This window comes from Chanodichthys erythropterus, chromosome 16, assembly GCF_024489055.1.
Source record: "Chanodichthys erythropterus isolate Z2021 chromosome 16, ASM2448905v1, whole genome shotgun sequence".
Lineage (NCBI taxonomy): Eukaryota > Metazoa > Chordata > Actinopteri > Cypriniformes > Xenocyprididae > Chanodichthys > Chanodichthys erythropterus.
The window spans coordinates 40,559,324-40,587,057 of record NC_090236.1 but is presented as its reverse complement, the minus strand read 5'-3'; the positions used below and the strand labels follow the sequence as shown (position 1 = coordinate 40,587,057).

The 27,734-nt window shown below is 42.4% G+C and overlaps 1 protein-coding gene across 1 annotated transcript; it reads right to left on the bottom strand.

Annotated features, from left to right (window-relative positions):
* Nucleotides 1-567: 567 nt before the first annotated feature.
* LOC137003552 (uncharacterized) lies at nucleotides 568-24,717 on the bottom strand. The gene is made up of 5 exons (XM_067363749.1): nucleotides 24,537-24,717; nucleotides 2,864-2,991; nucleotides 2,649-2,760; nucleotides 2,283-2,459; nucleotides 568-2,194 (listed from the first exon to the last, which is right to left on the bottom strand). Exons 1-5 carry the CDS (start codon nucleotides 24,581-24,583, stop codon nucleotides 1,951-1,953), a joined length of 708 nt encoding a protein of 235 aa, XP_067219850.1. The 5' UTR covers nucleotides 24,584-24,717; the 3' UTR covers nucleotides 568-1,950.
* Nucleotides 24,718-27,734: the final 3,017 nt, after the last annotated feature.

The window sequence follows — 27,734 nt, the reverse complement described above, 5'->3', positions numbered from 1 at the left end:
TGGTTCATATCCGATCTGTACCACATGGGAGGCAAATAAAAATCACTTTAACCATGTCATGTAAATGCCTTAGTGTTACTGATGAACACCATGACTGTACTGGTTCATTAACTACAACAACACTTACAGTAATAGAATTAAACCAATCTGGATCAGCATAACAATTCATGTGATCCAGATGAAGGTGGGATATCCAAGTTGAAATTTCCCAGTTGTGTTCCAGTAATATAAAGATATGGCAGAAATAGAGTAGTTTGGTAGTATGCTATTCCAAATCCAGCCATAGAGAAAATTTTGTGTTCTAATGCCAAACATGGCAAAAACATTAAAGTCATGAACATAAAAATGCTCTGATTTGCTTTCTTATATATTATATACTTTAGCAAAGCTATATTTTAGACTACAAATGTCTAATTTAACAAGAATTCAACCACAGGTGAGTCTAATTATTCATTACACAGGTGTCCAGCAGACAGTTGACTATAAAAGTGTGGAACCACATGGAAGAGAAATATCACCAGACCTCAGAAAGAAAATAATGTCTTTACACCAGAAAGGTGAGAAAGCTTTACTTATCAGTCAGAATACTGTAGCAAAAGTGATACAAAAATTAAATAAAGACGGAACTGCATCCATCTCACAGAGACGTCCAGGTCGACAGGAGTGTCTTCTGATGAGAAGGGTTGAAGAAAATCAGCATGCAAGTTCACTGCAGTTATTTAAAGTAGTAGAAAGCCAAACTGGGGTGATTATTTCCCGTGACACAATACAGCGTACACTGCAGAGGAATTGCATGCATGGGTGCCGTCCACGAAAGAAGCCTCTCCTAAAGCCCAGGCACAAAAAAGCCCGTCTAGAGTTTGCCAGGGCCCATGCTGACAAAGATGAAGACTACTGTGACTCTATACTCTGGAGTCATGAGACCAAGATAAATGTTTTTGAAACTGATGGCTTCAAAACTGTATGGAGTCACAAAGGTGAGGAACACAAAGAAAAATGCATGGAGCCTACAGTGAAACATGGAGGTGTCAGTGTGCTTATGTGGGGCTGCAGGAGTGCTGCTGGTGTCGGGAGCTGCATTTCATTGATGGCTTCAGGAATTCACAGATGTGATTCAGTGGCTCCTGATCTGAACCCAATAAAAGTCTTATGGGGAATCCAGCATCCAGTCTTTAAAGAGCTCATTCTTGAAGAATGGAAAAAGACAGATGATGCAAAATGTTCATTCATGCCTAGAAGACTTGCTCCTGTCATTAAAAATCATGAAGGCCATACAAAGTACTAGATGTAGTAGCTTTTGTTGTGGGGTGTACTCATTTTTGCATCATCCTAATTTGAGTAAAACTGAAAAATGTGTAATCTAAGTTATATTATTAACCTTACTTTCATGTTATAAGTTAAACAGATGTTATATTAAACTTTTTGGAAATTGTTTTGTGTTCATTGAGATAATTTTTAAAATGTTACTTTTCACAGGGGCTGTACTCATTTACACTGAGCACTGATATATATATACACACAACATTATAAACCAATAAGTATATCTTAAAATATGTCTGTTAGTTGCCACCATCTTAGAAATTACATCAAATGGCACTGAGGATATGTTTTTTTTGATCTTCACAAGCCAGAATTTGTGCACAGTTTCAGAGATCCAAGATGTCCGGAATGCACCATAAGTCATGTTTTGGAAAATTAACTACTTGGGTATATTTTTAGGTTTAGGGGTTGCTCACAATATTGTTGCATTTAAAAATAGGATGCAAGTGAAATAAAAAAAATAAAAATAAAAAAACAGGTGGAAATGTCACACGACAGATGGCACAGCAGTAAAATACTTTTTAGAGCTAATTTTTAAGAACTTGTCAGAAACGCACTAAATAAAAGTGACTTGACAACATCTGTTTGAAATACAGATTGTGTTAGATGTCCAATCTAACACAATCTAAACTAAGGGTCTGAGTATTTAACCTGCTCCGCTTTCAAACAAAATCTGTCAGTAAATGGCTCATTCATAATGTTTGATTCCTCTTCCTCCAGCTGAAATGTCTCTGTGGTTTCAGTAGATCCTCTCCAATCCGGCTCCAGTGTGGTTCTTGTGTTGGGAAATTCTGTCTTGTTTTCTGTTCTGTGTTTTATGTCTCTTAGGCTCTGTGTGTAATTCTCTGGTGGAGAGCATATCTGAATTGTAGAGCTGTAAATAAACAAATTTAAACGTAGTAATTTATTGGTAATTTTTTTATTCAAATAACTTTAATTCAAAGATCTGTTTATCATGTTACCTCTGAGCAGATTTTGCATTTGTGGTTGATGTATTCTTAGGCGCCGTCGTCACAAATTGATGATCTGTACTTGACGCTGACTGAGGTTTCATGTTTTCATCCAGATACTTCACTGCTTTAACAGCCCATGATGAGGAGGGATCTGAGCAGATTGTGTTCCCTTTGATTGTAAGAAACCTACAGAATGAAACAGAACATGCAGTCAAAAAATACTTCCTGTTAATAGATAAGCAGAAACATGTATCTATCTGAGAGGTATGTGTCAATATCTACACCCATATAATCACTTGTTTGTAGTATTCCTCATGTGTCTGCTCAGTGAATAATGTTACTACACAAACCCTGCCAAACTGAATGGATTCTCACCTCACAGCATCCACAGGGAACACGGGTTTGCACTGGATGCTGAAGCTACACAGATTCCTCACGGGAACTTTAGTATCTGTAGTATTTAGACAGGCTGAACCTGTAACAGCATCTGCTGGAGAAAGAATCATTTGTCAGTATTTTGAAATGAATCATTATTAATGAAAGTTATTAGTATCAATAAATCCAGTGATGACACAAGGATGTATTTTGACCTTCCTCCTCTTCCTCCCATGTGGTTTCAGTAGATCCTCTCCGATCCAGCTCCAATGTGGTTCTTGTGGTGGTCTCGTTTCCTGTTTTTTGTTTTGTGTCTGGAGTAGAATATATCTGAATCGTAGAGCTGTAAATAAGCAAATTTACACATTATTCGTTTTATGACTGTTTATAATATCTTTAGACTAAACTTCATATAAATACAAAATAGTGATCTTAAAGAGTGATAAATCACAAAAGTGCACAATTTTTTTCTTGAACCTTGTAGTCCAATTTCAAAAAAAATTCTTCTACAAACAAGTGAATTTATTGGTAAATTATTCGGTAACACTTTACAATAAGGTTTCATTAGTTAACATTATTCAACTACTTTAGTTAAAGGTGCAATATGTAGAATTGTCTGTCCGCTAGAGGCCTATTCAAAACAAAGGCGTAGCTTGATGATTGCAAGTTTGAGCGCAGAATTTTGGGACATCCTCACAGCCGGTGCAAAAGAATAGGGATTGGACTCGGGAAGAAATCATGTTCATGGATGTGATTATTAACGTTACTGTAGTGTGAAGCAGAGCAGGAGCGAGTGTTGTGGAGCTGAACGAGGAGCTGGAGCGATTGATCAACACACGCCTCACGAGCAGCGGGACTTTTATTATGACACAGCCACCGGAGCTGCTGCCGCTTTTCCGGTCATGAGTATGAGGTAACGCAGCTCTGTTTATCATATTAGATACATTTGAGAGTGTTGAAAATGATGTTATAATGTTACTCTGTGCGTTTGCTCGGTGGCTTAAAAGTGCAGTTTTCTCACGATTTACAAATACTTGGAAACATTTGGGATATTGTAAGTGCTCAAGTGAACAAAATAACACATATATAACATTAGTGTTTTTTGGATATTTTACTGCACCTTTAATATGAAATAACAGTGTACAATACTTCAATTAATTAAAAAAAAATAATAAAAAAATTGAAAATGAACAAACCGCAGCGAATGGGTTGTTTTAACCCAGCTTTTTTAGAGTGTGATTTCAATGTTTACTAGTACTTTATTATAATCAAAAGTTGTATTTGTTAACATAAGTTAATGTACTGTGAACAAACATAAACATTATTGTATTGTAAAGTGTTACCAATAATTTTTTTCTAATAACTTTAATTCACAGGCCTGAGTACGGAGCCCGGCACATCACCTATTGGAGAAAAAAAAAAAAAATCCGTGCTGACAGTTTTGCAATCCGTTCCCTCAGTTTATAAACCGTGCACACAAATTCTTAAACTGTTACCCCGGTGTAGTAGACTTAAGTTCGTAGTGGGGTAAGGAAGAGGTCAGGGACGACGAACAACTGCTGACTGAGTCTTTATTGAAAAACGGTTCAACAGAAGGACTGTGCAACGCACAACAACGAAAATAAACAATCCACAAAGGGCTTCACTCCAGGTTCGGCATACGCTATCCACAAGGGCTTCTCTCCAAGTTTGGTTTACTCCATCCACAAGGGCTTCACTCCACGAACCTCGACTCGACTCAGTCAACAGTTCCCCTCTCTCTCACACGCTCCTGCTTCTCACGGCGTTTTATCCTGTCTCCGCGCCAATCACTGGAATGAGAAACAGGTGTTCGTGATTTGTATCCAACCCACTCACTTACCAAGCATCTCCCGCTATTCTCTCCGGTTGCAGACCTCGCTGAACCACGCCCCCCTCGCCACACCCGGTTTAACAAATCATGTCCATGGATTAATAAACTGTACCCACGAATTTCCAATCCGTGCACTCAGATTTTGCAAACCGTACCCTCGGTTTCTAAATCCATTCCCACAAATTCATAATCCATGCGCACACTTTCACAATCCATTCCCACGGTTTTGTAAAAACTGTACTCATGGATTTGTGGCTCCGCCTCCCATCTTTGCCGGCAGATTCAACCAGGCTATGGGCTATTGTAAATAAAAAAAAAAAACTTTATTTTACAAAATGGAGAATTTCCTGAACTTCCATTCAGAATTCATATAAGAATTTCCATTATTTATTATTTTTTATTTTATTTTTTTTATTTTTTAAATATTTAATAAATTTAATAAATAATATTTAATAAATATTTTTTAAAGTCCATTTTGGGCAAAAAGCTTAGTATATCACCAAAACAAGTCTTCATGTTAAGAATGAATAGTAGGCTACACAAACATTTCTAAAACTGTAAAAAGTTTTTTTTGTTTTTTTTGTTGTTTTTTTTTAAATAAAGCATTCATTCATTAATTTATGATAAACATACTGTAATGATGGGTCAGTAGACAATGGATCCATTTGCAGCTTTATTAGGAAGGCAATGGTAACAGACAGGGGCAAGACAGTACCGTAAACAGGGACAGGCAATGGTCGAGGCTGGCAGCAAGGAGACAGAGTCGAGTCACAGGCAAGGGGTCGAGACAGGCGGCAAAACAATCACAGAATCGGAGAACAGGCAGTAAACAAGGCAGGCGGCGGAGGTTCGGCAGAGATAAACAGTCCAGGTAATAACAGAAGGTCAATCCACAAAGAAACGCTCAGAAGTGATCACTTACAGCAAATCAAGACTTCGCGATGGTGTGTGTGTGTGTGTGTCTTAAATAGTGTGAGTGTGAGTGGATGCAGGTGTGGAAGTGATCAGTCCCAGGAATGCGGGCCTATGGGTAATGGAGTCCAGATGCTAAAAGTCAATATTCGGGTGACGGCTCCCTCCGGTGGTCCGGAGGATGCACCGGGGGAGCTGTATTCGTAACAGAGCCCCCACCCTGCGAGCGGCTCCTGACGCGAGGAGGCGGACGCCGAGGTCTTCCACGAGGTCGCGGGGCCGGTCTTTCGGGATGCGTCCGATGGAATTCTTCCATGAGGTTGGGGGTCCAGAATGTCGCTGGCGTTGACCCAGGATCGCTCCTCTGGACCGTACCCCTCCCAGTCCAACAGGTACTGGAGCCTCGGACCCCGGCGTCGGGAATCAAGCAACTCTCGAACATGAAAAGCCTCCTTGCCCTCGATTATCAGCGGTGGGGGACGTGGACCCTCAGCTCCCTCCGGCTCCCCTCTCGGACCCCCGGCGGGTTTCAGTAGCGAAACATGAAAAGTGGGAGAAATGCGATAATTAGAAGGCAGATCTAAACGGAAAGATACTGGAGTGATTTGTTTTAGAATTTGGAAAGGCCCGACATACCTGGGACTGAGCTTTCTGCAGGGTAGTCTCAGGCGGAGGTCTCGTGTGGACAGCCACACCCACTGGCCCACGATGTACTGAGGATGGGGTCGACGACGCCGATTGGCCTGCGCTTCCTGTCTCCTGACTGCGCGCTGGAGATGATGATGAGCCAAGTCCCAGGTCTCCTCACTCTTCTGCATCCACGCATTGACCGCCGGTAATTCCGAGGGTTCACCGGACCAGGGAAACAGTGGTGGTTGATAACCCAAGACGCACTGGAACGGAGTAATGCCGGTTGAAGGTTTCCTTAACGAATTTTGGGCATACTCCGCCCACATGAGATAGCGGCTCCATTCTGCTTGTTGATGCTGGCAATAGGTTCGGAGAAAGCGAGTAAGTTCTTGGTTTAGGCGTTCCGTTTGTCCATTCGATTCAGGATGATAGCCCGACGTAAGGCTGATGTTCACATTCAAGTTCTTGAAGAAGGCGGTCCAGGCCCTGGAAGTGAACTGAGGACCCCTGTCTGACACAATGTCATCGGGTAAACCATAAAACCTGAACACTTAGTTGCATAGAAGTTCTGCAGTCTCGAGGGCGGTGGGCAGTTTGGGAAGTGAGATTAGCCGACAAGCTTTGGAGAAACGATCTACTACAGTGAGGATACTGGTGTTGCCCTGAGAGGGCGGCAGATCTGTGACAAAGTCTATAGAGATGTGGGACCATGGGCGCTGTGGAACGGGAAGTGGTTGCAGTAACCTGGCTGGTGACTGGTGAGATGGCTTGGAGGTCTGACAGGCTGTACAGCGATGGATGAACTGTGTGACGTCTTGTGGTAAGGATTCCCACCAGAAACGATTCTGTAGCAAATCGAGGGTGGCGGAGATACCAGGGTGACCAGAACTGGGCGAGTCATGTACATGATGGAGAACCCTTTCTCTCATGTGTGCAGGAACGTATGTGCGGTTGGGTGGACAGGTGGTAGGTGGAGGGGTCTGATCGTTGGCCTGTGTCAATTCGGTCATGATATCCCATTGAACGGGTGCGAGAAGGAGTGACTCAGGAATAATGTGTTCTGTGGTTTTGGGCTGCTCAGTGTGTTCAGATTGACGTGATAATGCGTCGGTTTTGGTGTTCTTCGAACCAGGCCTGTATGTGACATGAAAGTGGAACCGAGTGAAGAACATAGCCCAGCGGGCCTGTCGTGGATTCAGTCTCTTGGCTGTGCGGAGATATTCGAGATTCTTATGGTCGGTGAGAACAGTGAATGAGTGTTGTGCCCCCTCCAACCAATGGCGCCATTCCTCGAGGGCGGCCTTCATGGCCAGTAACTCCCGGTCCCCTACATCGTAATTCCTTTCAGCTGCTGTCAACTTACGGGAGTAGAAGGCGCAAGGGTACATCTTTTCAGGATTGCCATGACGTTGGGAAAGAACGGCGCCTAAACCAGTGTTGGAGGCATCTACCTCTGCGATGAACGGCCGTTCAGGATCCGGATGGCGGAGAATGGGGGCTGTTGTGAAACGGTTCTTGAGTTCTTGAAATGCTACGTCTGCTTCCCTGGACCACTGGAGGCGAGGCGATGAGCGTTTGGTCATGGAGGTCAGGGGAGCAGCTACGCAACTGAAGTTTCGAATAAACAGTCTATAGAAGTTGGCAAATCCCAGGAATCGCTGTAATTCCTTCAACGTGTGTGGTTTGGGCCATTCCAGTACCGCCTTTACCTTACCGTCGTCCATGGCGACCCCATCTCTACTGATGATATATCCGAGGAAGGCGGTGGAGGTTTGGTGGAATTCACATTTTTCAGCTTTGGCGTATAATTGGTGTTCGATGAGTCTCTGTAGAACGGCTCTCACATGTTGAATGTGTTCGTCAAGGGAGTTTGAGTAGATTAGAATGTCGTCAATGTAAATTATGACCCAGCGATTTAACATGTCTCTGAATACGTCATTCATGTAGGATTGGAACACAGCTGGACTGTTGGATAGCCCGAACGGCATGACGAGGGTTTCATAGTGACCGGAAGTTGTGGAAAAGGCTGTCTTCCATTCATCCCCTTCTCGAATACGAATAAGATTGTAGGCGCACCGGAGATCTAATTTTGTGAAGTACTTGGCCTGTGTTAACTGTTCAAGGGCTGCTGGCACTAGAGGCAGGGGATAACGGAATTTCACGGTTATGTCGTTTAGACCACGATAATCAATACAGGGTCTTAGGCCTCAGTCTTTCTTCTTGACGAAGAAAAATCCTGCAGATGCCGGTGAGGTGGATAGACGGATGAACCCCTTGGTTAACTCTTCCTCAATGTAAGTGTTCATGGCTATGGTTTCGGGTTGAGAGAGAGAGGGAAGATCCGACCCTTGGGAGGGACTGTTCCGGGTAGGAGTTCAATGGCACAGTCACTGGAGCGGTGCGGAGGAAGTTCGGTGGCTTTCTGTTTGCTGAAGGCTACTGCAAGATCGGCGTACATGGGGGGAATGTTCACTTTCTCAGGGGTCTCGGCATGCAACGTTAGTGCTCGTAGTGGTAGTGGTTTTACTGGTCGCAGACAGTGGCTGAGGCAGCGGCTGTCCCACTGGAGTATTTCCCCCTCTCTCCATGATACGTGTGGGTTATGTGAGCGTAACCAAGGCAGACCCAGGATGATGGGGTTATGCGGTGAGTGAATGACATAGAAACTGATCAGTTCTTGATGAAGGATGCCGACTTGAAGTTGAAGCTCAGAGGTGAGATGGGCTACTTTTCCTCTTCCGATTGGCTTCCCATCTAACGCTTCCACTGTCAATACAGAATGGCAGTCGATTAATGGAATGTTGTGTTCTGTGATGAAAGTATCTGACATAAAGTTCCCTGCTGCCCCAGAGTCCAGCAGCGCGTGTGTGGAGATAATACAATCATTAAGTGTGAGTTGAACAGGAATTTTGAAGCTGTTTGATGAGTAGTTATGAGCTTGGATGGAACTCACCGCTTTGGGATTCGTAGACTCTGGTCGGATTGGGCAGTTAACTTTGATGTGGCCCGATTGCCCGCAGTAGAAGCAGAGGTGTAGTTGTCGTCTTCTCTCCCTCTCTTCTGGTTTGAGAGGTGTAAAACCGAGTTGCATGGGCTCAGGATTCAAGCTGTTGGTGGTGGCTGCCCGGGTGGGACGTCGAGTGCGAAGTAAGTTGTCAACATGGATGGCCAATTCGATGAAGGAATTCAATGAGCTGCCCTCGTCGCGACATGCCAGCTCCGCTTGTAATTCCATTGATAATCCACGACGGAATAGAAGTTTCAGTGTGTGCTCCACCCAGTTTGTTTGTGCTGCCAGAGTGCGGAATTGTAAAGCGTATTCTGCCGCCGTGGTTTTGCCTTGGGTCAAGGAGAGCAGTTGATCGCCCGGGCTCAGGCCGCCCGCTGAGTGTTCGAATACCTCTCTGAATCGCTGTAGGAAGTCGGTAAATGAGAGGAACGCCGAACCATCGTCCCGCCAGACAGCTGTGGCCCAATCCAGAGCTTTACCAGTCAGTAGAGAACAGACGAAAGAGATACGACTGGTGTCTGTGGCATACAAAGAGGGTTGTTGATTCACATATAGCGAACATTGCAGCAGGAAGCCCTTACATTTGCTTGGTGTTCCATCAAACTTCTCTGGGAGAGCCAGACGTGGATTCACAGGTGGTGGATTGGCTGGCGTGGGGGTGATGGGTGCAGCTGGTGGCATTGTGGAGACCTCAGTGGGATTGAGGCGTAGGCCCTGCAGCGTCTTCACCAGCTCCTCCGTGAGAGAAGTGAGGCGTGTGAGCTGGTGGTGGTGCATGGCTAATTGGCTGGCTTGAGCTGACAACTCTGTGGAGAGCTGGGCCAGTGCTGCTGGATCACTGAGTGGCGAAGTCTTCTGTAATGATGGGTCAGTAGACAATGGATCCATTTGCAGCTTTATTAGGAAGGCAATGGTAACAGACAGGGGCAAGACAGTACCGTAAACAGGGACAGGCAATGGTCGAGGCTGGCAGCAAGGAGACAGAGTCGAGTCACAGGCAAGGGGTCGAGACAGGCGGCAAAACAATCACAGAATCAGAGAACAGGCAGTAAACAAGGCAGGCGGCGGAGGTTCGGCAGAGAAACAGTCCAGGTAATAACAGAAGGTCAATCCACAAAGAAACGCTCAGAAGTGATCACTTACAGCAAATCAAGACTTCACGATGGTGTGTGTGTGTGTGTGTGTCTTAAATAGTGTGAGTGTGAGTGGATGCAGGTGTGGAAGTGATCAGTCCCAGGAATGCGGGCCTATGGGTAATGGAGTCCAGATGCTAAAAGTCAATATTCGGGTGACGGCTCCCTCCGGTGGTCCGGAGGATGCACCGGGGGAGCTGTATTCGTAACACATACTGTCTTAAGTGCACTCATTTATAGTCATATTATAGTCATAAAAATAATTGATAAATACATTTAAAAAATAAATGAATAATAATAATTGTTGTTGCTGTTATTATTATTATAACTTGTTATTATTGTTGTTATTATTATTAGCCTATTGTTGCTTTTAGGCTACATGCATTTAGAAGAAGAAAAGAGGAACAAAGAAATTAAAAGTCAGTTATAATACAGGTTGCTGGTTACAATGCCAGGTTTATTAGGCAATAATAATAAAGTGCTAAGATTATCACAAATAAACAAGATTTAGATGCACATAATTCGTATTAAGTCATTGTGTAACGCGCGCATGGCTTATATTACAACTTTACAGTTCTTACCCAGCGCTGCTTCATGGTCAACAGAACAAAGCCAAGAACCCAAGTTATCACCGCTTATAGATAACACTAACAAAGAGCTCGGGTGATCACAACACTTGTTTTTACTGAACATTCAGAGGCGAACATCATAAATTGCCACAGCTGATTACAGAGCGTGCATCTCTCTCTCCGTCCGCTACTATATCACACACACTCTGTTTGTCCTCTCCCATGATCGCAGGGCGCTGTTCTCGCGATATTATAACCCAGATCTATACAAAGTATTAGAACATTATTTTATACCCTTAATTTCACTCCCTACATAATACTCCCTTACCCAAGTAGAAATTACCTCATTTCTATAACACAATCCTTGTGTATCTATATATAGATAAAGAAAAGTGCAAAACAAAATATATGTATAACATACAAAACATTACAGTTCTCAAAATCTGTATGAACAGGCCAAAACAAACATAACATTTTCTTTTTGAAACATAGGAAATCAACCAAGCCCATAAGAAATCAATAAATCAGCATGCTCTGACTAAGGATTCCACTCATTACATCTATCAACCTTGTTCATAAAATAAGAAACGTGTACAGAGAACATTTAGCAATTCAGTAAAGTGCAAAGTCCTTTAAATGGTAAGGCAACCGACGTGTCCTGGGGAGCACATCCCAAGTGGACACTGGAGTGTCAGGTGAATGAGAATGGGTCACCGAATGGGTTGCGCAAGTGTCTGCATAACACTCCATTATGAATGTTGAGGTGACTAAACTGTGCCCACAGTTCTCTGAGGTATGGTGAAGCATCACGTAGCCTCCATAAGGGTGGTTTACGCCCCGTTTCTATCCAGGAGAAAACAACAGCTAAATCTGGATCTGACCTCTGTTGTTCCATCACATTCCAATCACTTTGGATTTAAACAAGATTTGATGTTGTGTGGTTTGGAACGAGTATGGGCAAAGGCACATGTTTGCTCATAGGCAGTGTTTGGGAGTGTGCTGACACTGGTCTGTCTTTCAAGGCTATTGATGTGGTCTGAGTCGCTACCGAGACAGTAGGCATGTCACTCCGAAAATAACTGTCAAGTTCCATAGGATCAGTCTCTGGCCGGCAAGACATGGCATCTGCATTAAGGTGTTTAGCTCCATCACAGTGAATGACATGCCAGTCGTAAAAGGTCCAATTTTATAGCCCAACGTGCTCGTCTATCGGTAGGGAATGATTTAAAGGAAGTTTCTTGAGACCGACCAAAGGTTTATGATCAGTAATGATAGTGAATGGGTGACAACGAAGATAGTGTCGGAAATGACCAACTGACCACAAAACGGCATACAATTCCCGATCAAATGTGGACCACTTTCTTTCTGAAACAGACAGCACGTGGCTGGCATACGCAATGACATGCTCTTTTCCTTCACCTTGCGGCGAAAGAACAGACCCAACTGAATGAAGGGATACATCAGTGTAAAGGAGGAAGGGGATTGAAAGATTCGGAAATGCCATGATTGGTGGTGAAGTCAGTGCCTGCTTCAGTACACTGAAAGCTTCATTTGCTTCTGCTGACCATGAGAATGATACACCTTTGTGTGTAAGATGGTACAGGGGTTCAGCGGTGCGTGCAAAGTGTCTAATGAATCGACGATAATAAGAACACAGACCTAGAAAAGCCCTGACTTGTGTGGCTGAAGTTGGAATTGGCCATGACTTGACTTTATCTATGTTAGATGTGTCTGGCTCATCACCGGCACTAGAAACACGGTGACCCAGAAAAGTGACAGAAGGGCATGCCAGATGGCACTTGGATGGCTTAAGTTTGACTCCAGCCGTACGAAATTGCTGAAAAACTTAATGTAATTGCTGAAGGTTCTGTGGGAAATCAGCACTGTAGACGATAATATCATCCAAATAGATTAAACAAATACTCCAGTGCAGACCCCGAAGTACAAGCTCCATTAAGCGCTGGAAACTGGGCGGGGCATTAGAGATCCCCATTGGCATCATATGGAATTGATATAGTCCTGTACCTGTGGAGAAAGCTGTTTTTTCTTTGTCATCTGGATTGAGTGGTATTTGCCAGTACCCAGCAGTTAAATCAATTGTGCTAAACACTCTGGCCCCAGAAAGTCTATCGAGTGTATCATCCACCCGAGGAAGAGGGTGTGAATCTTTGATTGTGACATCATTGAGGCGTCTGTAATCAACACAGAATCGGTGTGTCCCATCCTTTTTCCGGACAAGCACAACCGGAGCGGACCACGGACTGTGAGACTCCTCAATGATGTTGTGTTCCAAAAGCTTTGATACCTCTTGTTGTAGTAAAGCCTGTGTAGCTGGTGATGTTCGATAAGGGCACAGTTTTATTGGAGTAGCATAACCCGTGTTGATACTACGTGTAATCAAGTTGGTGTTTCTATAGTCATGAGAATGGGAGCTAAAAATGTTACCGAATTCTGTCAGTAGGGACTTAAACGCTGAAGAACAGGCACAGCTTAAGTGTATATCTTCCAAATGTGCTTCAGGCGCTGGATGGACAGTTTCTGTAGAAGTAGTCACAGCTGAGACTCATACATACTCATCATGTGCATTGCCAGTGACTGAGAAAAGCTGACCCAATGGGCATCCAGCCTCGAGAGAGACCGGTTCATTAGTCGGATTAACAACTCTAACAATGGCCCTCCCCTTTTGAACTGATGTCAGTGTTCAAGCTACACCTAAAGTTATAACTTGAGGGGGCTGAGGTTCCAGCATACCCACATATGTGTCTGTGAAAGGATTCGCTAGACCTTTATCTTTGACAGAAATTGGGATTGCCATCTCAGACATAGGGGGCACAGTCAACTGCAGAACTTTGTACTGGGATCAGTGACTGGGGCAGTGAAAGAGGCACTGAAGTGTTATACAGTTGTAAACACACATGTGGTACATCAACGGTAACCGTGTGTTCAATTAAGAAATCCCATCCTATGGGAACAGGATGAGTGGCTGTACGTACCACATGAAAAACATGAGAAAATGTGACATCTCCAATGTGTATGGGAGCTATTACAGAACCCAGTATGTCCAATAACTGTCCAGTAACTGATGAAGCTAACACAAATGACTTACTGATAGACGGAGTAGACAAAGCTGGAATTGATCTACGACAGTCATCTTTAATGAGAGATAGACCTGACCCAGTATCAACCAAAGCATGGAGTTCAGTACCAGCCAGTGCAATTTGAATGAATGGTGTAGGTGGAGTAGGTTTGAAACCAACTGTACCAGAATGGACCATTATTGGGGATGAAGCAGGCATTTGGTCCCCAATGACAGCTTCTACTCGTTTCCCCGATGTGGTGAGAAAGGGGCTGTCCCCTTGTAAGATGGGGAGAAATGTACATGTCGTGTGGGGGATCTTGGCGCACTTTGGGAATGGGGGGGTGGCGAAGGCGATCTGTGTCTGTGGTAACTGGAACTTCTGTACTGTGGGCTTGGTGAGGGTGAACGAGCATAACGGGTTCTATGTTCGTATTCGGTATTAGGCCGATGCTCCCGGGAAGGCGAGCGGCCAGAGTTTGAGTTGCCATAATGATGTCTGCGGGGGGTGTATTGGTCAGATTGTGTGGTGTGAGAGGTGTGTGACTCACGACTGTGGGAGGAAGGGGAGTAGCTGCATCTTTTGCAGTAGAAGTCTGCATTCGGGGATGCTCGATAGTTTTCTGAGTGGCCATGGTAGCATCGTGGAGGACAGCAGTCATCATGAGGGTGTTGTCGTCGACCTCTCTGTGTATGTTGAGAAGAACAGCAGCAGTCCTGGTGGTAATGATGATCGTCCCAATCAGGCTGGCGATGGCGTGCTGTCATGTCGTAGTCCACCTCGTCCTGAAGGCTGGAAATCCGCTGCGAGAGCTGGCCCATGCGTTCATCAGTTCGTCGCAGGTGAGACTGACGTAAAGCCTGTAGGTCGGTTCGGAGTTCAGCGATGGCTGATGCTAGTTCAGTGATTTGAGTTGGTGTCACTATGTTAATTGATGGCTGGGGATTCACAGTCACAGGCATAACACCTGAAGGGTTAGCAACACTAATGGCTAATTGAGCGCGTTCACACTGACTGGCCACTTTCAAAGCATTGTCCAAAGTCACAGCCCCATGCTCATGAATTTTCAGTTGAATTGATGGATCTAAGCCGGTCACAAATCTGCGAAAAATTTCACAATTACGGGCTGCTGCATCATATTGAGGAAACGCTTCATTCACTAGATTTGTAAGTTCAGCAGCATAGACTTCAAGAGGTTCTTGTGGCTTACGAGGACGAGCATTCAAAAATGTCTGAAATGTGGCCAAAAAAAGTTGTACGTCAAAAAACAGTGCTTAAACTGGCTTTGGTCAAATTGTAGTCTGCTTTCACTCTTTCCACAAGAGAGACTGCCAGTATGCAAACGCTGGACAGGGAGAAGTTTGGCCTTAACCAGTGGTACAGCTGAGACATCAAGTGCCACTTCAAATCTCTGTATCCACTAAATGGCTTTACCATCAATTTTAAATGGCAGATGTGGACTTGCTTCATCTGCAGCATGTCTGTCTCTCTGCATTGCAACTGCGTCATTCCCATTGTCTGCCATTTTGTGCGAGAAAAAAAAAAATGCACGTAATCCGAACTTGCAAAAAGAGCACGTAAAAAAATAGAACAGTACTCTCGCCGATCGGTTGCATCCATAGACTGTAAAAAAATATGGATGTAAGTTGCGTCCCAAATGACGCACAATACAGTATGCACTTATACGCTATGTACTTGTGCACTATGCACTCATCCATGTAGTGCGGGAATTGTGTAAGGTTATTTTGTCATTTAACAATGGAGTCCGATCCTCCCTCCCCTTCCACTATGTAATTAAAGCTGTGACAGTTGAATGCACGAAGTGTACAACATTCCACACTTTTTTCCGTTAATTTAGTGCATCATCCGGGTATTTAAAGTGTACTTTTTCTTTTTGGAACTTAAAAACGTCATAGAATAGTGCATAAGTACGCAAATTGGGACGCACCTGTAGTGTCTGTGATGTCACCCATAGAGTTCTGAACAGCAGTTTTGAAGTAAAAATGATGCCACTGCAGTCTGTGCGTCACCGCACGTCACTCCCGGTTAACTGAAAATGGGCAAAGAGGCGGGAGGTGGTTTGAGCTGATGTGACTTGTTGCTGAAACCACGCCCACCTAGCTCGACATGACCATGTTAGCAAGCAAAGGAGCTATCTATCTATCTTAGATAAATATTAATGAAGATAAGTTTTATCATCAGAAAGTTATAAAGTTGTCACGATCACAGTCGGCTCCTGTCAGTTTCTGGACTACACTTCCCACAATCCTCCCTGCCAATCACATGCACTCACTCAACCAATCACCTGTTGCCACATACAGCCATGCACACTCCACACTAATCACTAATCATTAACACCCAGCTGATACGCATTACCTGGACTATTAAGGACTCACACACACACCACCTCACTGCGAAGTCTTGATTCCTTGTGACGATTCTGAGCGTTTCCTTGTATCCTGTCTGCCTGTGATTGATCTTGCCTGTTCCCATTTATTGACCCATTGCTGCCTGTCCTGACTCTTGCCTTGTATACTGTTCTGTGAATCATATCCGCCTGCCTCGATCTACTGCCTGTGCCCTGACTACGATTCTGCCTAACCCTCTGCTGTACCTGTTTGCTCCTGATTTACCCTGCCTGTACGACCACGCTTACATTTAATAAAACGCTGCATTTGGATCTTACCATGAGTCCCGCTTCGTTACAAAAGTCTTTTGTGTGTGTGTTTTTTAAGATATAGATGCTCCAACACCAGTAGTGTTGGGTGTGCAAATAACAACATGGGAAATCAAAATGGCACTTCATAACTTTTATAATAAAAAGAGATGAATCCAATCTGTGGCACTTGGGTAAAATATGAATGTCCATTGCAAAACAAAAAAAACAGTACTTTTTGACCATGAAATATTTATATATTATCCAATTTGCATCTAATTTCTTCTGAATGATCTGCTCTCTGTCATCGTTCAAGAAATAATGCAATCTGAGCAGCGTTTGTTGTAAAACCGTATACGATCTTATCTAACAAACAAATGAGCCCATGTCCAAAGTATATTTTTTTCAAAATAGTAACGTATATACTAATAGGCCTACTCTAATTAATTTATTGTGGTAATTCTGTAGTTGCTATGATAATAACAACTATAGTAGGCTAATATAAAAAAAATTACTTTACCCAATATTGAACTTATGTGACGGTCTTGCCTGGGTGGTCTTCCTGCACAATGGGGAACACGTAGAAATAAAGGAAACAGCACGGAGAATTAAAATACTTCCACAGCATGTCTCATTATCTCTGCTTGTTTATTTAAAACAGTTCTTTCTTTTTTAATCTTTTTAGATCAATTAAATCTTTATGTAGTGTGATCGTATAGTGTTAACAATTTTCAATTTGACAACTTCAATAGACTTTTCAATGAATTTATCACAAATGAAAAACTGAACAATTCAATTAAATTAAGATGGATTTGAAGGGTAAACATCCCCACCTAGCGGCGAACTTATATAATTCAATTTGAACTATTAATTAATACATTAAACATTAAAACAACATATCTTATGTTGTAAGATATGTTGTTTTAATGTTTAATGTATAATGGGGAACACGTAGAAATAAAGGAAACGGCACAGAGAATTAAAATACTTCTACATAAAACAAAGACAATGCACAAATTAATTACGAGTAGGCCTCGTATTACAAACTAAAAATAATTCAACATAAAACAACACATTCGACGCCAAACACAAGAATCTCCAGCTGCTGAAAATGTGCGACTTACCCACAGCATGTCTCATTATCTCTGCTGTGGGTGGTCCCTATTTCACGTGCTATATGCCATCACGTAGCAGACAGATGGCGCTGTCCCCATTTATGCATTAATTTAACACTTTTACACACGTTGCATGCACCCCCCTTAAATTATGCTAAACTGGGGAAGCACCTATACAGTAGAAAACTTAACACAAGAACTAGAAAAAGGGAGAGAGAGAAAAAAAAGAAACTGATAGATGACAGTGTGACTGTCCTTGACACATTTCAGCATAAATGTCAATTACAAAATTCTTCCATAGGAAGTATCGTAGCAAGTATGGACGGTACCAAAATCCAGACTTAACAGACTTAAAGAGATACCCTAAACACCTCTCTTTACATACACAATTCAAGGATAAAAAAATACTCCTTAAAAGACTATTTAAACTCAAAATGTCTAGAGCCAACTTATAAGTTACCCATGAAAAAGGCTTTTCACCACATCAAAAAGAGAAATCACTGAAGGTGATGAATCATGCACAAACTGACTGTGCATCTCACAGATCAATCTTTGTGGAGGTTTAATGGTCCTACCAGCCCTAGTACTAATTGTGTCTGTATGAATGTGTTTTGGTTGATTGTAAATTACAGGGTCAACTGTATCCGTAACAGGGTTATTGACTACGTGTGAAAGTGAAAAAAACTGGCAGGGTCAAGGAATTCTGATAGGAACTCTGATCTAACTCATCATCAGGAGGTTGTTCTTCATCCAACAAATGTGGGACAACACTTCCCTGTTCAGTGCATACAGAGCTACTATGGATATCAGAGTCTGCTCTTGAATTGGAATTGTGCACATCCAAAGAACACTGAATTTCAGACAAAACAACTGAGTCGCCATCATTATCAGGGCAGCTGTGCTGATCAGACTGCATAACCCAGTGAGCTGTTCTCTTATCACTCTCGGGATGATCAGGCAAGTCTGTAGTTGAATCACTTGAATGGGACTTGGATGGTAAATCGACCCCATCTTTGTACAGAAAGTTAACAGGGAGTAAGAGATTCCTGTGCACAGTCTTTTCTCTGCCTGTTTCAGTGTCTCTTATCCGATAGACATTAATGGGTGATCTCACTGACATCACTTTGTAAAGGCTGGACTCCCACTTGTCTGCAATTTTCCATTTGCCACGCTCACCACGGTTCGCCAGAAGGACTGTCACCAACAGTCAAAGGTGATCCTTTCACTTTACGCTTGTAGATCCTTGCATGCCGAGCTTGCTCAGTAGAACTGTGCAATTTTCGCAGCTTCGCCGAGATCACATTTGAGCCTGGATACGAAATCTGAATATTTAATAACACTATCATCCTTGAGAACATGTTGAAACATCACATTGATTGAAAGACGTGGAACTCTCCCGAACATCAGATAGAAAGGCGCAAAGCCTGTGGTCTCATGAACGGTGCAGTTATAACAAAATGTCAGCATCTGCAAAGACTGTGGCCACTTGGCTTTGGACTCGGGAGGTAAGGCTCTTATGTTCCCTAAAGTCCTGTTAAAACATTCTGTGATCCTGTTTCCCATCGGGTGATAAGGAGTGGTGTGCAACTTCTTGACACCTGACATGTTCAACAACTCCTTCATTAATTTGCTCTCAAAGCTTGGACCTTGATCTGAATGCACTCGCTGAGGGAATCCATAAACACAGAAGGGACCATTCCATAGATGATGAGCAACCTGTTTTGCAGACTGGTTCTTGCAGGGAAAAGCGTAGGCTAACTTAGTGAAATGGTCTGTCGCTACCAGAACATCCACATTCGTCACCCCGCTCTGCTGTCCAGAAATCGATACAGATGATTTCCATTGGCTCAGAGGTACGCATGTTCTCAAGAGGAGCACAATCTTTCGATTCAGGAGTCTTTCCTACAATACATTGCATGCAGTTTCTTACATAATTTGCTATGTCATGTTCCATCCCTAACCAAAAGAACCATTGTCTGGCCAATGAAAGAGTCCTGGAGCGCCCTTGATGACCAGCTGCATAATGCAGACCATGAAGCACTTGTTGTTTCAGAGCATCTGGGACAATGAATTGATGCAACTTTTTGTTCATTTGATTGTATCTTTTGACTTTGAAAAGCATGCCGTCTCTGATGGTAAGTTTATTCCAATGCTTGAGAAGCTTTAGGACAGTACGAGGCTCACTAGCACGTTCACGCTTGTCAGGACGTCGATGTCTCTGAACATAAAAGAGTGCTCTACTCACAGCTGTTCTTGTGCAGCTGAAAGTGTGCTCACATTAAGTGCGGCAGGCTGGTCCACATCAAGGAAGTGTGGAATGGAGTCCACACCCATGAACGGTCCTACACCACCAGAACAATGCGCGTCCAATACAGCAGCAACATCCTGCGAACTCAAAGCACCTGCTCTTGTCTGACATTGACCGCCAACTCCAGTCGATCCAGAAGAATCGTCAGCAGGACTCAGTACTTGACAGTTAGTGCTTAGTCGGAAAGAATCTTGGACAACTTGATCTACAACTCCATCAACCTGACTGAGCAAAGACTGGTAAGGTTCAGATACGAGTCGATGGCTTACACTGGACTGGACAAAAGGTTCCCTGCTCAACGCGTCTGCGACAACGCTCTTAGAACCGGGCACATATTTCAGGTCGAAGCTGAAGGAAGCTAGCTTAGCAACCCAGCGTTGCTCACAAGCATCTAGTCTTGGTGAGTATGTAGGTGAGGGGATTATTATCCGTCCAAGCTATAAAATGACGGCCCTTCAACCAATAATGGAACTTGTCACATATCGCCCACTTAAGTGCGAGAAATTCTAACCTGTGAGCTGGGTAATTCATCTGAGAACGTGATAGCGTCTTGCTAGCAAATGCAACTGGCCTGGCCAAAGTGCCACCCTCTGGGATCTGGGAAAAGACAGCACCCAATCCATCAAATGAGGCATCTACAGCTAGTATGAAGTCACGTTCGAAGTTTGGGTGAGCCAGTATCACACTCGAGAGAAGATCCTCTTTCAAAGTGTCAAAAGCTTTCTGACATTTGTCCGTCCAGTCTGCAGGTGAGAGTTTTAACACCATCTTCACAAATTACATGACCAAGAAAACATTTTTTAGGGGAAAGCTTGAGATTGTGGGCCTTGAGTCTTGAGAACACCATCTCCAGCCTTTCAAGTGCAATCTGCTCATTGGGAGCCAAGACCATGAGATCATCATGGTAGCACAATAAACTGGTGAAATTCTTGTCACCAAAGATCGACATCATCATACGCATGAATGTAGTTGGGCTATTGCAGAGGCCCTGCGGCATCCTGTTATATTCATGCAATCCAAAAGGAGATGAGAAAGCATTGTATTTCCTATCGTCTTCGTGCAGAGGAACATTATAGAAACCTGAGGTAAGGTCCATAGTCGAGAAGAAAGCATTCCCTCCAAGAGCAGCTAAGGCGTCTGACTGGTGTGGTAGAGGATGGGCAACTTTTACTGTTCTGGCGTTCAACCATTGAAAGTCTGTACAGATCCTCAGATCACCATTCTTTTTCCACACCAGGACAAGAGGAGAAGCATACTCACTATTTGATTTTCTGATAATGCCCTTCTCTTCCATTTCATCCAATACTACTCTCAGTTTCTCATAATGGCCTGGAGGCACACGACGGTAGGGGAGACGAAAGGGTTTGTCATCCACTAAACGGATCTGATGTACAAAATCTTTGGCTTCCCCACAATCCATCTTGTTCCTTGAAAATATGGACTTATTTCTTGATGAGATGGAGTAATTTTGTCTTCCAAGAGAAAAACACTTCACACGCCGTCAGATCTAGGTCTCTCAATCCCAAGTCATTCAAGGTTCGCACCATCTCATCCTCAGATTCCTGGGGACCATACTCATGTTGAAAGTGTTGAACTTGAGACTTAATGTACTCACTTTCTGGAAGATCTTCCACAGCAACGCATGGAGAAACATCTGCAATCTTTGCATTTCTTCTTAATGTCAACACACTTAGTGGGATTTATAACTTTAACAGGTATCCAACCGTCGCCCCATAAAGGTGTAATGACTCGGCCTACCATGATCTGCTTAGGGCTGCATTTGGATTGGGTAGGCTCCACAAACACTGTACTACCCACAGACATTGCAGTGCTGACAGGAATCTTGCCCCATACAAGATGTTCACTCTTCGGTTGAACTGTCACACTGTGCTTGAGCTTAATAGTACCTACTTTTCCAGGTATGTGATCGCCTCTCCATCTCTGTGTATTGGACAGTAATGAAATGAACTCCAAACTCTCACTTTCTTCATTACCACTTGGTAGTGAGACCAATTTCTAATAGTCATCTGTATTCTTTAGGAGAGTCAGCAGGCTTTAGATGGCGTTACTGCCCAAGATCATCTCATCTTTCTGGCCTGGAACGATCAGCACTGGTATTTTACATCCATAAACACAGACAGACATACATTGCTGTTGGTGTGACTCGATGACCACCACATCCAATGATCACAACATCATCGGCGGGACATTTTGGCAACTTAGAAAGGCTCTCCAACAATCTTGCTTCAGCTGCCTCGCTGAGAGTGCAGGCCATTGAACCACTGTCGAGTAATGCAGTGAAAGATGGGCCATTTTCAACAGATACAGCTGTGTAAAATAATGAATCAGCTCTGGGGACTCGTTGTATTCCTTGAAATACAGCAGTTTTATCATGTGAGATACTGGGTTTGTACTGCTCATATACGGACTCATAATCTTGTATGTCAAAGATGTGAGGGTTATCAATCTGGTCTGTACTAACCTCCCTTAGGCACAGACCTGTTAGTTTTCCTGTGTGGGCTTAGACGGTTGTCGTCTTCTCCTAGGGCAGAAACGTCTGGAGTCACCTGGAGACTGACACTGAAATCACAGTCTGTGCTCACGGCAATGTGTTAAGGCAGAGTGAGCAGAATCATCGCAGATAGCACACGGCAAAGCATCCAAACCTAATTTGATGAGCTGTTGAAACGATGAAGGATCTTTCCAGAATGCAGCAACACAGTAATCTTTAACAACTTGCTTGAAGACGTGACCCAAAGCAACACAGCGGCATCACAACTTCACGGCACCAATGTGACGGTCTTGCCTGGGTGTTCTTCCTGCACAATGGGGAACACGTAGAAATAAAGGAAACAGCACAGAGACCACAGCATGTCTCATTATCTCTGCTTGTTTATTTAAAACAGTTCTTTCTTTTTTAATCTTTTTAGATCAATTAAATCTTTATGCAGTGTGATTGTATAGTGTTAACAATTTTCAATTTGACAACTTCAATAGACTTTTCAATGAATTTATCACAAATGAAAAACTGAACAATTCAATTAAGATGGATTTGAAGGGTAAACATCCCCACCTAGCGGTGAACTTATATAATTCCATTTGAACTATTAATTAATACATTAAACATTAAAACAACATATCTTACCTGCACAATGGGGAACAGGTAGAAATAAAGGAAACGGCACAGAGAATTAAAATACTTCTACATAAAACAAAGACAATTGTAACGTATATAAATATTGAAATGGTAGATGAAAAATAAGGGACCAATATCAGAAGAACTAACCTCAACTCAGGGAGGAAAATGGTGTGTTCAATGAAACAAACACAAGGTTGCAGTACTCAATGGTGAAATATATTACAATGAAATAAGTTGACAACATTTACAATATTTACATATACACATAGATAGTATTGAATTCAAAATTATTAATGAACAATTCACATGATTCGAAGATTCAAGTGCTGCAATTGTATATATACCACACACAATGAGCAAAGTTCAGCAATCCAGAGGGAAAAAAATAGTCCATAAAGTCATATGAATGTGCATGAAAGTTTGTAATAAAGATGTGTGAAGGTGTGTATAATGGTGTGCGGGTGTGTATAATGGTGTGCGAGGGTGTATGAGGGGAGCAGCTGCAGTGCCTCCTACCACACCGGCAGATGCTTGCACTCTCAGTCTTTGGTTCAGGGCCTAGTAGCTTGCCATCAATACAAAAAACCTGGCCTGTAAACAGGACCAAGCAATAAATAACACTTTACGTAAATAACATAATCATACAATATCATAATGTCATCATATTGTCATATTCCATCTTTATCATGTACATGATTCAAAATTATCCTGCATATAGCAACATAATTCAACAATCTACAAGAGTACTCTATAATTAACATATAAATAGTTTCAACTTTCATCTCAATATTAAATAGTAAACAATTTTATAATCAGTAACATCAATATTGCGATAGCTATAAATGTCAATAGTAGTGCATTGTTCATATAAAATCGATATAATTAAGCACATAATATCAATACAATAACAACCACAGCCAGCACCAGCACCGGCTAACAGATTCATATGCCATACACAAAAGTGCTAACATTAACACTGTATAATACAAACAATGACACTCACCAGTTCTCGTATCATTAAATCACTCAACACAGCACAGTCTCAACCAAACCGGAGGCATCTAAAAAAGTTGGCAGGCATAACGGTTCAAAACCGACAGTCTAATGAGTCAATATAAAACATTTACAAGGTTAAACGCCTACCTGCAGCAGCACAACACATCGACTCCCACACACACCCCCACCCACACACACAACCCCACACACACACCCCCACACACACACACACACACACACACACACACCCCCCCACCCCCCCCACACACAAAAAAAAACCCAGGGTTACACAATGCACAAATTAATTACGAGTAGGCCTCGTATTACAAACTAAAAATAACTCAACATAAAACAACACATTCGACGCCAAACACATATCAACAGTTGTATAAGAAGTTCATTGCAGTATAAATCAGCAATAAAGCAGTTAGTTATATGTTTTTAATCATTTTAACTTATAAATCTCCAGCTGCTGAAAATGTGCGACTTACCCACAGCATGTCTCATTATCTCTGCTGTGCACGGGCGGACTGGCCATCTGGCATACCGGGCACTTTCCTGGTGGGCCGACGTGCTTTTTGGGGCCGATCGGTCGCCGAGCGCAAAAAAAAAACAAAATTCTCTCGGCCCATGAAAGTAGTAACGTTAGGCCTAGATCGGCGGCCCAATGCTTTTTTCAATTGACACTGGGCTGCTGGCCCAAAACACTTTAGTCAAAAATATCACATAGGCTAGTTTTTTTTTTTTCCTTCTGACAGACGCGGCCTTATGAAACATGTAGCTCAGCGGCCCATTGGTTGTTTTCTTGATTAACACTGGACTGGCCCAATCATATCTTTGAACAGCACCATCTATAGGATTTCTGCTGCACGCAGTTTCAGTGTGATCATGGAGAAGAAACACAAAGGAGGTGCAGAGAAGCTGAAAAAAAAAACGCTGACAAATGTGTCAAATTGACACAAATGTTTTCGGTAGTTGCAGCAGGGGTGTAAATCGTGGGGGTGACAGGACCCCCCCCCCCCCCCCCCCCCAATCTAAGTGCTGTCCCCTCAAAAAATATAATTAATAACCACGCTAAGTATTGTGCATAAATTACATAAACTTAAAATAATTATGTTAGTGAAGCAATACAAATGCAAACAGGCGTTTTAAGTTTAGAAACATTTTGAGTCACCACTCCCTTGCCTCACAGTGGTTTGGTCCACCGCGCACGTCACACTCGCTTGTGCGTGGATTCTGTAGAAGTCCGGCGGCGCCGGCGGGAGAGAACAGTTCTACAGACAGATGAGTTCCAGTAAGTCGGCTGTCAAGGCTATTTTATTCAAAAACATCGGACGACGTGATTATTTTCTCTTTAACGCTGAGGGTGCTGAGTAATTAGTCATAACAACAACAACAACAACAAAAGATGATAACTGATGATTTTTTCCGCTATTTCCGATTAGTCCGCTATTTTAGCGATTATAATGTTACCTAGCTTGTTTACCATAGCTTGTTGGATATAAGTAACCCACACCAACAACAATTAAAATTGTGATAAGAATATGTAAACTGTAATAAGGTTATGCTCAGTGTGTATTCATCGTATTTTGGTGACTTGGTTGTAAACAACTAAAAATAAATAAATAAATATATATATATATATATATATATATATATATATATATATATATATATATATATATATATAACGGTGTTTAAAAATAATGTATGTTAAATTCAGCATAAATTGGGAAACTCTCCATTGGCTGTGACGTCACTCGCGTTAGTGCACAGGTAAGTCGCATAAATGTTTGCTCTGTCTTAATAATTACATTTGGATCATTTTCAGGCAAAAGTTTGAATTCTAAACCTCACAAAAGTTTGCTTGTTTTGTCTGTCAACTCTGGTTGTGTAATCGAGTCAAATATGTATTATTTGTGACTATATGATGAAGAGTGTGTTAACTGGCCTGATTGTAATCTCCAAACTTCTGTTTATTTCATTTAAGACGTTGTATGCGACACCGATGTGCTATATGCGGTTTGCTGATAAGCCTTTTGGTGCTGTTTCCCAGGTATGTGTTTTAATCAAGTTTTGTCATGTTCTGTGTTAAAATACTAGTCCCAGCTGAGTGTTAGCTTTTAGCACATGTGCTGTATCGTCTCGCACGTGCTCTCTGCTGTGTAACTGCGCCATCTAAGGGCTGCGTTATTCTCTCTCCATTTCATTTATATAAAATATGTAAAATGATGGTTACTTGAGTTTATATTTTCCCTGTATTAATGTGAATCATCTGTATTAGTGTTTTATATTTTATTTTAATGGATGTGTGCTTTATTAAGAATTTTTCCACTATATGTTCACGATCACTGTGAGTTAAAATGTATATAATCAGAATCTCATAGCTCGTCCTGCTGACGTTGTATGCAACATCGATGTGCTATATGCTGTTTGCTGATAAGCCTTTTGGTGCTGTTTTCCCAGTTTTCTCATGTCACAGATACAGTAAAGCAACCCTGACTGACCATCCACCTGTTCTCAGAGTGAATTTATTCCATCTACACACACACACACACACAGTTTTATATATATATATATATATATATATATATATATATATATATATATATATATATATATTATGCTGAAGGACGGGTGGTATTTGTGATCTTTTGTGGTAGTGGGCCGGTCTGGGCCAAAATGCCAGGGCCGATTTTTGGTCCCAGTCCATCCCTGCTGCTGTGGGTGGTCCCTATTTCACGTGCTATATGCCATCACGTAGCAGACAGATGGCGCTGTCCCCATTTATGCATTAATTTAACACTTTTACACACGTTACACTTAGTTTTCTACAATTTTATTATACTACCATATACACTACAATTTACTGTAGTAAAAACTAAAGTATACTACAGTATTTATTACAGTTTCAGTTCACTAGCCTAATACTACAGTATGCGGTAGCATCCATTAATGAAGTGTAAATATTATAATATATACAGTAGCCTACTACAATTTGGTTAAAAAACACAATACTATTTACTATAGTATTTTTTCACCTGGGGGAGTTTGCTGCTCTTCTTCTAAAATGAATCCGTGAGTACAGTTTTTACAAAACCGTGGGAACAGATTGTGAATGTGTGCGCACAGATTATGAATTTGTGGGAACGGTTTGCAAAATCTGAGCGTACGGATGGGAAATTCCTGGGTGCGGTTTATTAATCCGCGGGCATGATTTTTTAAACCGGGGTAACAGTTTAAGAATTCGTGTGCACGGTTTATAAACTGAGGGAACGCATTGCAAAACCATCGGCACAATTTTTTTTTTTTTCTCCTGACGTGCCGGGCTCCGTAGTACATCATATTACCTCTGAGCAGATTTTGTATTTATGGTCGACATTGTGTTAGGAGCCGCTGTCACAGATTGATGAGCTGATGCTGACTGACGTTTCTTCTTTGCATCCAGATACTTCACTGATTTGACAGCCCATGATGAGGATGGATCAGAGCAGATTGTGGTTATTTTCATTATCTTACTCCTAATTTAAAGAACAACTTGTTTAACACAAAATACTTCTCGACTCACGAAACATAATTTTTTCTCACTATGAAATATTAAGAAAACAAATTAGATTCATTTCATATCATCTCTAAAGAATATGCGCCGTTACTGCAGCGTCAGAGGCCAAAAGCTCAGTCCATTTTTA